The sequence below is a fragment of the Colias philodice genome, chromosome 22 (assembly GCF_061535455.1).
Source record: "Colias philodice isolate Cphi_HAF_F1 chromosome 22, ilColPhil1 Martin Lab GWU primary, whole genome shotgun sequence".
Taxonomy (NCBI): domain Eukaryota; kingdom Metazoa; phylum Arthropoda; class Insecta; order Lepidoptera; family Pieridae; genus Colias; species Colias philodice.
The window spans coordinates 5,284,914-5,297,954 of NC_143107.1; the positions used below are offsets into that span (position 1 = coordinate 5,284,914).

At 33.7% G+C, this 13,041-nt stretch overlaps 1 protein-coding gene across 1 annotated transcript in view; it reads right to left on the reverse strand.

Moving 5' to 3' along the window:
- Nucleotides 1-634: 634 nt before the first annotated feature.
- LOC149478437 (uncharacterized) overlaps nucleotides 635-13,041 on the reverse strand; it is a 32,596-nt gene continuing 20,189 nt past the window's right edge. The window contains exon 2 of the mRNA XM_089709271.1: nucleotides 635-4,883. Within this exon, the coding sequence (XP_089565397.1) occupies nucleotides 1,335-4,874 (3,540 nt within the window). The 5' untranslated portion in view covers nucleotides 4,875-4,883 and the 3' untranslated portion in view covers nucleotides 635-1,334. The remainder of the gene's footprint in view (nucleotides 4,884-13,041) is intronic.

Below are 13,041 nucleotides of genomic sequence, written 5' to 3' on the forward strand. Positions count from 1 at the left end.
AGACTGAGGATGTTAGGATGTTACTGACTTATATTTAAGAATATATGCATTGAAAATCCTATAACTATATTTATAAATCTTACTATATTATTATATATTTTGATTGTTTTCTAAAAATAGATATAAATTTATATAATATAAAATTAGATGTGTACCTTGACATTTTTGATAGCTAATAGATAAAAATTATGTTTCAAATAACTGTTTATGTTGCTAGAAGTTTTTTTTAATTACGTTACTAGACTTTGTATAATTTATAAAACAATAATTGGATTAATTTTATTTCAGTCAGCCGACTAACTTAAATGACAATAAACAAGTTCTTAAAATATTCTGATTTTAATTTTACAGCTATATGAAATCGTGAAACATCAACGATTTAATAATCTGGTCAAATTAAGTTACTCATATCATGAAATCTGCCCATTTCATTAAATTATCGAGCATTTCATGAAGTGGGCGAATCTACGATATGGCTACGGCACAAACATTTGGCGCTCAAGTTAGGACACTAAGAGCGTATACGCACTATGCGGGTAGCCGCATTGCGGGTAGCCGTCCGGCTGACCGCAAGCACAATTATGTACGTAATATTCATTTCTATGCGCACTGCGATGCGGCTACCGCAACCGCACAGTGCGCATAGAAATGAATATTACGTACATAATTGTGCTTGCGGTCAGCCGGACGGCTACCCGCAATGCGGCTACCCGCATAGTGCGTATACGCTCTTAGGGCCGACGCAGATATGGGGGAGCGCAGCGCAGAGCATTATTCATTGTGATACTATTATCAACATTGTCCTCATTAAAATAATATTAAAAATCAAATATCAACTATTTATTCCCGAGGAGCATCATATGCGAAAGATAGAGTAAAAAATATACTTCAGATACAAATTTGATTTGGATGAAGATAAATTAAATCCGCAGTGGATCATGTGTCCATGAAATTAACATCTTCCACTTCCTGTTCAATTTAATAATGTTATATTATCTAAACGTAAGTTTTTAGTTGAGAATAGAACGAAAACGAAAGTTTAAAACATTATAAGATATCAAGAAGAAATTAAGATAAACTGTAGAAGCAGTCCCTTGTCATTCATGGCATGTATTGTTCGATATCTATTAATTATGTAACTTTAAAATATAATTCTTACTCATGCTAAATATAACAATTATTAATAATCCTTAAAAGTATCGGTTATAAAATTTTAATTGTAATTCGTATGTACCCGAATTTAAGGTGCAAATATAATTTATTTATTTTGCATTAGTCAAATGCTCATAAATGCCTTACTTACAAATATTTTACTTATAGCGTAATATACTTTTTCAACATTCATATCTTTTTTTAAAATCCTTTAATATGAACTTATTATAATATAAGCTCTGTATTTCAAAATTATTTATGTGTTTCAATTTTTGTACATATGTTCCACTTAGTTTTCTAAACAATTCGTTTTGATCATTTGATTCCGAAACATCAAGGGGTAACATAGATATAGAAAATCTTAGAAGGTCCATATCTGTGCCTGCCACAATTTCGTTACAAAGATACGCTATCAGAATAACGTAATTTATATTCGTTAAGCTTGCCAAAGTTCTCAAATTATTTGTGATAACACTGCAAGTCTCTTCCAAAAAACCAGGAAATAGTTGATTATTTGATCTTATATCTTTTATAAACTTCACCAATGATTCATATGCAAGCTTAGCTACATGTTCACTGTCCCAAGGGTTTTCAATCTTTATTTTTAACATCATTTTTAAGAGTGTCAAGTCCAAGATGGTTCGATACATCACATGACTTGGGTAATACTCTTGAACCATCCGGAGAATCTTTTCTAATATTTTGAAAATGTAGTCATGATTCTCTTGTCGATACGAGTTTTCTTTTATTTGTTTTATAAACTTATAAAATAATTCAATCACGACATATTTATCATCTACAACTACATTCCAACGTTTGAACAACAGCTCCAAAAATGTTTGTAAGAATGCAAGTGAATCCTGCAGTTCAATTATATTATTGCAGGTCACTATATATTCAAATGTGAACTGCCAAAATTGATCATGTACTTTAGTTAATTCGTATGTGTGCGTTTGTTGTATTCCATCTTCGTGTAGCATATAATGAACAAAATCATCGATGAGTTCAAATCTGCAAAAGCCCCTGTCCGGCCTGAATTTTCTCATTTTGTGCACTATATTTGCTTTCAGTTCTAAGTTTTTAATTTTTTTATCAGAAAAGTCTCGTGTACATATATAAGCATTTTTGTATAGATCAGTTTTAAACGTCTCAGGTACTTTGTCACTGAGCATGCAGTCGTACAATTCGGGCTGGTCGTCCTCGTTCAGACTCGATGTGAGGAAGTACAAAGAATCGATAAACTCATATTGGACAGACTCGTGGGATTTTGCAATTTTTTTTACAAGAGCACAATAAATCACTTTTCTTAGCGACACATTCTTGCTTTTCTGCCAAATTTGGGATATCAATGTTTTCAAGTTGTCCGTGCTGTACACTTGGAACGCTAAACGAATACCATGCTTCTGTATTGAAACCGGGCTATTTAATAGAAATTCTGTTAATTTAATTGACACAGCAAATGGCAATTTTACCATGTACATATTTATCATAGGCAAACAGTAATGAATATAATCCCCTTTAATGTACTGTGTTATACTTTCGAGCGGAACCGGTGGACGGGAATAGCATGCAAAACGGCATATTTGTTCTTGAATTGTTAAAATCTTTTTATTAATCTCCGAGTAACTAATTTTTCCTTCCTCCGGTACATACTTCGTCAAAAATTCCGATTTGGTAGATTCGTCTGCCAATTGGAAGATACCGTAGACCGAAGTCCTCACAACATACATCGCCATGGGATATTTGCATGTGGACAGATCCTCTATGCAATTGGCGAAGAAATTAACAAAGTCCTTAGCAATATCATTGTAAAAGTATACTCGTAGTTTCCTCAACAAATGCGTTAGTTTAAAGTTACACTGCATCATTCGCTCTTGTATCTCGGAAAATTTACTTGTCACCAATTTGTTATCTTTTTTTAATAACCGCAGCAGAGTGGCGTCCTTTAATTTTTCCTCTTTCTTCGGATTCCATAATCCGAAATGTTCAAAATCTTTAATATTCATTTTTATAAATGAAGTTACCGACGAGGGCCAACAATCTTTATCTTTTCCAAAAAACAAGAAAATGTTTATTAATTTGTTAACAGTTTGTATTCTTGCTGGTGTGGGCGAAGAGTTTTTATGAAATTCCTTGATAAAATATTCAAATAAGTATTTATACACAATATCAAGTTGCTCTTTTTTTAAATGCTTATAAAATTTACTGATTTGGTTACAATCTAAATCAGTATCTATATAAAACATTAATGCTTCATGCATGTCTTTGCCGTGTAATATATTGTATACGATGCAAAGCATTCTATATGAATCCTTTCCATAAAATCCAGGGGTGTACACTTCCATGCTGTACAATATTTTATTGAATGCTTCCCAACAGGCGGCATCAAATTCAAAAACATTGTATTTGCCGATCACTTTATCGATAAACCTTTCTTTGTGATGACCAATTTCCTTGATGTATCTCTCATAGTAGTAATTAAGTAGATTTTCTAAATCTTTCTCATTTCTACACGAATCTATCAAAATCCTTGACATTTTATTTCTTGCAGTTTCATCTGTAGTTACGAGTATATACTGCTTTATAGCTTCTATGGCTTTTTCGAAATTTACGAACCTATACCAAATAAAATCATTATTCTTTCCCAATAACTCTTCACCTCTTTCTATGTGTTTCAAAGCCCATTCTTCTCTTTCCTCAATTGTAAGCATTTGATGATATTTCTGGTAGTAGAATTCTATATTCATTTCAAATGGTTCATTTCCAAACTTAGATATAAATGTGTTTTTGCAAAAGTTAAATACTTCTGTTTTAGGTATATGGTCGAAAAGTTCCTTGTTGTTTTCATAAAAATGATTCAGCCAAAAAGATTCCACATTCGTTGGAAAGAGGGCGGTGATATATATTTTCACATCATCAGCCGTACTGTGTCGACATAACACGTTTACGTAAATTTTCGTTATATATGTAAGCGGTGTCCTGAGAACTCTTATTTTATGTTTAGTCAATATATTCTTAGACATATTTTTACTGAAATAGAAATATGTGCATAGGTCGGAATAATTCTCAAATAAATCTAAATATTTATTTTCATCAATATTATATAAATAAGAAAGTCGAGTGAAAGCCTCGCCCTTTTTTACATTCCCGTAAACGAGTTCTGAAAGGTATGCATTAGCAAGACTGAATGAATTATTAATGTAAAATTTTAAAAGTTTAGGATGTTTTAGAGCGTAATCAAAATTATCTTTGATAGTATCCATTTTAAACGACTCTGGTGTTGATAAAAGAAATTTGAAGGCTAAAGCATCCATTCTAAGAATTTTGTAATATTCATAGAAATCTATTGCCCTTTTTTCGTTTCTAATTTTATCAGCTATAGTTTTGATCGTTTTCGTTTTCATTTTCAGGGACATGTGAGGGAATATTTCATCTTCTAAGTAATTAGGGTTGATAATATGTGCATATTCATCAGTATACAGCCATTCACACTTCAGGGCTCTCGACACGTACAAGCTGTCTCCACATTTCAACATCTCTACAATATAATCAATATTTTTGTATTGAGATGCGACATCAATCTTGTACAATCTGTCGATGTCGGATTGTTCCTCCGCATTCTTAATGTCCTTGAATAGTATTTCATTTTGTATGGCTTTTTTTACCTTTGCGTTTAGTTCCTGCTGTCGCTTGCCTAAACTCTCTCCCGTTAACTCAATCATTGTAACTAACTGTAACAACAGAGAAATTATTTATTATATTATTTCAACATTATAAATAATGCAGTTCGGATGGATGTTTGTGACGGATAAAAAATAAGTATATATGAGTTGTTCTATAGGTATTAATTGCTGGACCTAACAGACGCCATATTTTAACACAGTCATGATAAACAAAAACAACAACTAATAGCGAAATCAGTATTGCTGCTTTTGCGTAATTCCTTGACCAAGGCACACCAAGGGAAGTTTAATATACTAGCCGCAATACGCGGCTTCGCCCGCATGGACAAGTTAATTCAACAAAAAGTGGCATTATACAAGCAAGGCATCTATCAGAAATGGAGAGTAGATTTTTATCAGATCTTAAATTTTGAACTACCCTATACAATCGTGCAATTGTATAGGGTAGTTCAAGTTATAGAAATTTGTAACATTTGGATTGATTCAAATATGCATATTATATCATCTGATGGGAATGAGATGTTTAACGTCGACAAAAAGCCTATATCACTATTTCGCCTTCTAATTATCTTCAGACACTAACGTCACGACATAAACAAGATGCCCATCTGCAGTGCGTATCCTGATACTTACCTTTGAAACTGAATGAATTAAAATATTTTATATAGGTAATGCATGTTTTATAAATGATTACGGGAATCATTTGTACCCTTGCAGGACACCAACAGAAATAATAATTATTCACTACATCTCATTCGTAGGTAAATATTTAAAATAAATATATCTATAAATTGTATTTATAAATATAAAAAAGTATATCCTTTAAAGAGAGAAAATGTTATAGATAAAATCATTATTTCAACAGTATCTAATTATGTTCGTTAGATACAGGTGGATATAATATTGTTAATTTCCAGAAAAGATAGTATACCTGTTATAGATAGTATTTAAGTATAACTGGCAATAATAACAGCCGTATCAGATTGTTTTACATTATAATATAAATTGTTAATCAAAAAACGCGAAATTTTGATAACTCCTGACTATCAGTACATTACTAATCCCTACGACCGGTACATAACGTAAATGACGTCTCATCACTCTCAACACTACTTAAATAACATCTTGTATATATGCCATAAGCTTTCTCAAATCAAATAACATGAAGCAAAGTGCAAAAGTGACTAAATGAAAATCTCGCGAGATAGAATGTACGCTCCAAGCGAAGCGAGTAAGTCAAGGAAACTACAGCTGACAAGTGATAACTGCGTTAAAAACAACCGACTTCAAACTTGCACTTGCAACATTTACAAATACAGACAAAAATGCTCATAAAATAAAAACTACTGGGCCTATCCGAATAAAATTTTTATGGGACCAATTCGACACCATCCCGCATCGAACAAAAAAAGAATCACGTAAATCGGTTTAGAAATCTCGGAGTAATCGGTGTACATACATAAAAAAAAAACATACCGGCCGAATTGATAACCTCCTCCTTTTTTTTGAAGTCGGTTAAAAACCGGCGCTTCTCCGCAAACAAATGCTGAGTAGTTCACCCAATCATGAATACCCACAAAATATTTGAGAATATTTCTTGGTACTTATATACTTATAAGTAATCAATGTTTATTGTTATTAGACTACAAGCCGGTATAGGAAAAAATATGGGTCAATTGAACCACCAGGGGACATATCTAGAACGATAGAAGAGCATAAAATAATAAGATTCATCACTATGCCGTCACTTGTAAGCTGTCCAACTGAGTGCAGATGAGAATTCAAAAGTACAGGTAGACTCGGTAAATTTTGGTCATATATTTTTGAACGGCATTCTTAACCATCGATAGATCCATTAAAAATAATAAGAAACCGCTCAGTGCCGTACAAAAATGGTGGTCAGCAAAATCGGAATTTTTATTTAATTTCCGAGAGTTACCGGGGGTAAATTTGGTCATTTGACCATGTACGGCATCTGTGTCATACTATTTCTATAAACTCAAACTCAAACTCAAACATTTATTTATTCAATTAGACTTCTTCCAGAAGCACTTTTGAATCGTCATTACATTCTTTAAATTTACCACCGATTCGGAAAGCAGTATCTATGGAGAAGAACCGGCAAGAAACTCCATAGTTGCTCTTTTAAAGTCATGCCCATATACAATATAATTTTACATTACATGTTACTTACATCTAACTACATAATATTATATATTATCATAATATGCCAAAGAACTGTCCTGTTATTCTTACGCGACAACCCTCCATGGATTTTCATCTTCCATATATTCCTTAATGCTGTAGTAGGCTCTCTGAACTAATACATTTTTTAAATAAGTTTTAAATTTAACACTACTAAACTCTTTAATACTATGAGGAATTCTATTGTAAAAACGTATACCTTGGCCCATAAATGAATTTTTAACTTTAGCTAACCTATAAAATGGCATTTCAATTTTATTTCTATTCCTTGTGCCATAACAGTGTCTATCTCCTACTTTTGTGTGTAAGTCCGCGTTTTTGTGTACATGTAAAACATTATTAAATATATACTGTGATGGTACAGTGAGGATACCAATATTCTTAAAGAGATCTCTTAGTGAGTCCCGAGCACGTAAATTATATATAGAGCGTATGGCTCTTTTCTGTAATATAAATATAGTTTCTATATCTGCAGCCCTGCCCCATAGTAGAATTCCATAGGACATAATGCTATGAAAGTAACTAAAATAAACCAATCTAGCCGTATCTTCATCGGTGAGATGCCTTATTCTTCGAACTGCATATGCAGCTGAGCTGAGCTTAGCAGCGGTGGTGGCAACATGGGTCCCCCATTGTAGCTTCTCATCTAGTGTCAAACCAAGAAAAACAGTAGACTCGACAGGGTATAATACCTCCCCGTTTAAAATGATATCTACTATACTGCTTTTAATCCATTATTCCGCAACGCCGTACAAAAATCATGGGGACAAGGGGAAAAAATCGAGAGTTGCAATCCCCTCTCTTTCCCCACTCCAGGGGGTCATTTGACTAAGTACGGCTTCGGTTCCAAAACATTATCTAGCACTCAAAAGTACTATTAAAAGCAATGCCGTCAAAAAATAATTGTTCTTTTAAATGTATACCAATAATCATCTTAATTTCATCGAATTCTTGGTATAAAGAGCTGTAAGGTCATTTGACCCTGTACGGGAACTTTTTTTTTAACATGATATTGTAAAATTCAATTGTTGTATAGTATTGCCGTTCAAAAGAAACCGTTCTAAAAAAAGTTATAGAGAAATGCAAAAACTGAAATTTTGTAAAAGTTTAAACATCGTAGATTAATGAAATATAATAGTTTTCTACACTTTATTCGTTGTTTTAAATAGTATTAACATAGATAAATTAGGAAAAAACGATGCCGTACATTTTTGTGCAGACCACATCTTTTAGGCTGATGAAAGCGACGAAAGCTACAATTTTAAGGGTGCTTTATGGCCATCTGATACAGTACGGCATTAACATATTTTTACCCGACTACGGCAAAGCAAAAGGAGGGTTATGATTTTGACAGGTCATGTATGTATGTTCATCTATTCCCTCGTAACTTCTAAACTACTTATCAGAATTCGACAAATGACATATCATTAGAAGCGTCTGAATTGTTCACTGGATAACCAGCGACCAGCTAGCTAAAGGCTATATAGGGTTTCACAAAATCTAATGTGGCGCCCTCTAGCGGACAAAACATACAGAGTAAAAAAATTAAGTTAAGATAAATATGCCGTGTTTGGTATCATTTGAAAGCGCTTTACTTGTACATTTTGAATATGTATATGTTACGGCTAAAGGTAGGTGAGAACATAAACTTAAGATTAGCCGGCTAAACTTAGGTTTATTTTCGACGAGGTGTTAATGTTAGTTTGTTCTATCTTTAGCCGGCTAAACTTAAGTGTAACCGCAGGCCCGTGGCTAAAAATGTCGGGGTGGGTAGATTTGGTTACTATAATACATGTAAGGAACAGGGCGAGTGTTTTCTGGCACTTCGCCGGCTGCTGCCGCAGCACGCTCGCTGCGCTCGCTCGGCTCGTGCGGGTCTTAAGAGTTCTAACCTAACCTAACCTAGCCACCAGCTTTCTGCCCTGAGTCGGGGTGGGTAGATTTGGTTACTATAATACATGTAAGGAACAGGGCGAGTGTTTTCTGGCACTGTGCGGGCCCCTCAAGCCCTCCACCGGCCCGGCGCCAACCAAATCTACCCACCCCGACATTTTTAGCCACGGGCCTGCGGTTACACTTAAGTTTAGCCGGCTAAAGATAGAACAAACTAACATTAACACCTCGTCGAAAATAAACCTAAGTTTAGCCGGCTAATCTTAAGTTTATGTTCTCACCTACCTTTAGCCGTGACATATATATTACTAGCATTTGCTTGTGACTTTACCTGTATTCATGGGCTGATTGCATATAATTCACATCTTTTCGTTCATAGCTTCTTTATTAGTTCATCAATTTAACGGAGTCCATTCCACCTGACTCCGACTCTCCAAGGTGATAATTAACCACCTCGAGCTTCTTAATATTAATGTATATTTATATTTTACTATCAAAATATAAAGCAATCATTTCGTAATATGGATTTTTTTCTTTTTCAGATTTTTCCCCTTTGAACCAACGAAAATGTACGGCACATGAAAAAATATTATCTATGCATAAAATACTTTAAAAATAAATTTATTTCGTGTTGTGTCAAATGACCCCCTGGAGTGGTGAAAGAGAGGGGATTGCAACTCTCGATTTTTTCCCCTTGTCCCCATGATTTTTGTACGGCGTTGCGGAATAATGGATTAAAAGCAGTATAGAAATAGTATGACACAGATGCCGTACATGGTCAAATGACCAAATTTACCCCCGGTAACTCTCGGAAATTAAATAAAAATTCCGACTTTGTGGACCACCATTTTTGTACGGCACTGAGCGGTTTCTTATTATTTTTAATGGATCTATCGATGGTTAAGAATGCCGTTCAAAAATATATGACCAAAATTTACCGAGTCTACCTGTACTTTTGAATTCTCATCTGCACTCAGTTGGACAGCTTATAAGTGACGGCATAGTGATGGATCTTATTATTTTATGCTCTTCTATCGTTCTAGATATGTCCCCTGGTGGTTCAATTGACCCATATTTTTTTCCTATACCGGCTTGTAGTCTATATTAAAATTGGATTATTTATAAGTGGATATTGTTTGTGAAGTACCTACAAATTGTATTTGTGATAAAACGTATTTTCTTTCCAACTGTTACGTTATAATCTATCTTTATTTATTTATCTATTGTGATCTATCAATATATTTTAAGGTATAGGTACTAACAACTATACGGATGAAAATCTGATTTAAATTAAATAAATAAATAAAAAATTGTGATCCGTAACATAGCAACTGTTTACAATTTAACGCATTATGTTTCGTAGATGTAAACGGCAGATCGGATTTTATTGATTTTTGGTATCATAGATTTGCGTCAACATGCTATAATAGATAAGCTTTAAAATTATCGAATGTATTGATTTCCATTTGGCTTAAAACGTGATCCGCACCTCCGCACAACGGCCGACGCACGGGGCACGATGAAAATTTAGCATCATGTTTCATGAATGACGTCATTATCTAAACATTCAATCAATATGTTTTTTAATTCTATTTACAAAAATTGGATTTGCGACGTTGAATGACCCAGTAAGGAAAAAAAATTTCATCGAAAATACACGAAAGTTCTGAGAATCGATCGAGAATCGAATTCGAATTTAAAAGTAGAATTTAAATAGAAAGAGACATACCTAGTTAGGTACCTATTTGCGGCATGTGATCTTGTTGAAATACGTATTTTCGATTTTAATACATTCGTTATCTTATTCATAAAGTTAACTTATAAATGAAATTGATAAGTAAATAAATAAGAAGTTTGTTACTATAAATATACACAAGAACATACCTAATAATGAGCAGCCGGGACGCTAGTTCATAATAAAGTTAGTAACTATGATTGTCTAAAACTCTAAAATAATACATTATTTATAATAAACACGTAATTAGTATAAAGGAACAGCATATTAAATTGCCGGAACCAGCAGAAAACTATAAGAAAAACATAACCAACCTTGAAAGTTTTTGTAAAGGCGCATTCCACAATAATTAATTCTGTTCCTTTTCAGCGAAAAGAAATGAAACTATGCAAAAATATTTCGCATCCTTTTCTCACAAAGTAGATTTTATGACAGTCACTAATTACATCAAAAAACTGGGCACAAGGCCATAAAATTTGTGTAGGTACTTACTGTTATTTATATAACACCACCTCCGCTGACTGATTAATAGGTACTGATAATAATGTAAAAGTATGATAACTCTGATGTATGATCAATGATATTTTATTATCTAACTACTAATGATTCACATTGTACAAAAAAAAGGTCGTGGGTGCCGAGCAAACGTGTCAGAACTCAGAGCAAAAATTCTTTGGTAAGATTCAAAGATACCAAAATCGTTCAAAATTTTATCCTCAACGCGCGAGTTTCACTTCAAAAATCAAAACAGAGCAAACAGAGTAAACTGTCGTCTGTCAAATGTCACCAGCAGTGATCATGTTGAAGTGTTGCCCCATAGAGTTGGTTTAATGCTCTGCATGAATTTACTTCAAACTCGGTACAAAGAGAGCTTGAGACCTGAGGAGGGACATAGGATAGGTCTTATCCCGGATATCCCACGGGGATGGGAAGTCGGCGGGTTTTGTCTCTAACTACGCGGGCGAAGCCACTAAAATAATAACCGAAAGTAAATTACAAAAGATATTACGAACATACTTAAATCCTTGACGAACACACTAACACTTTAAAAAATACATATAGGTATTAAAAATCAAATAAATGGCCGTAAAAGCCTATGTTGGCGACACTGACGCAGATTTAATAAATGACATATTCTATGGTACCACAAGGGTTGCCAACATTTCATCATCAAAATATAGTATTTTCCAAAATAAGGTGTAAAAAATATAGTACATTTAAAAAAAATATAGTATTTTATGGGAAAAACAAAAAAATAGACAAATATATATTTGTTAATTATTTATTTTTATAAAAACTATATTTTTTGCACTTCTTGCACTGTGTAACAGCTTTTTGTTTAAAATAAAAGTGTCATATGCTTTGTCACATTCAGTTTTTAGATTAATAAAAATCAAAAGCTCATTTTTTATCAATGATACACTACTTCTGTTTCTTTCTTCTCGCCACTGGTATACAGGGTTACAGGAAAAGTCGATGTAGATCCGTTAAGGGCATGTAGTACACATCATTTCTGAATGATTTCACTACCGAACCCCCCATCCTAAACTTAACCGTTTTCGAGATATTCGAGTTTTAATTTTTTTTATGAAAATGCCCAATTTTTCGGCTATTCAATTGAATATTTTGAATTTTTTTGACTCTTATGATTATTTTTTTGGTTTTTTACATAAAGAATGAGATGCTTAATTACCTCAATGACTAAAATTGCACGTAAGTTAACTAAATAGGTCATGGTAGACGATCGAAACTTTAGAAAATAAGTACAAATTATAAAAAAAAATTTTTCTTTTCTGGATATCTCAAAAAATTATTATGCTCTGCAGATGTGCTTAAAAACATCTACATTTTATCAGCTATCCAACGAGGTATAACAACCTAGGGTTGTATTTAAACTCATAGAAAAAAACATAGTTGAAAAGGTTCAGGTAGTAGGTCTAACGGGTCCCTCGGCTATTGTCCTTCAAGTTAATTCGGTGCGTGTGAGCGAGACAACTTACGATTTATGCAGATGAGAGTGAGAAAAATAATGTGAAAAAACAAGTTTGGGGATACAACATGCCCATTGTTTTGTATTTGGTCGTTTGTTTGCTTGCCATCCATTTAAGTCTACTCATGCGATTCGTCCATGGTAGATGCGAATTATTGTGCTTTCGGATTCCCACACGACTTATGTGTGTGACTTAGGTGACCTACTAATGATCTCCAATTACAATTACTGCGGGACATGTGGTTTCAACATGATGGCTGCCCTGCTCATTTCAGAAGAAGCGTTAGGGAATGGTTGGACACTAACTATCCTAACAAATGGATTGGACGAGGTGGGCCTTTACCCTGGCCACCCAGATGTCCCGACCTGACCCCCATTGATTT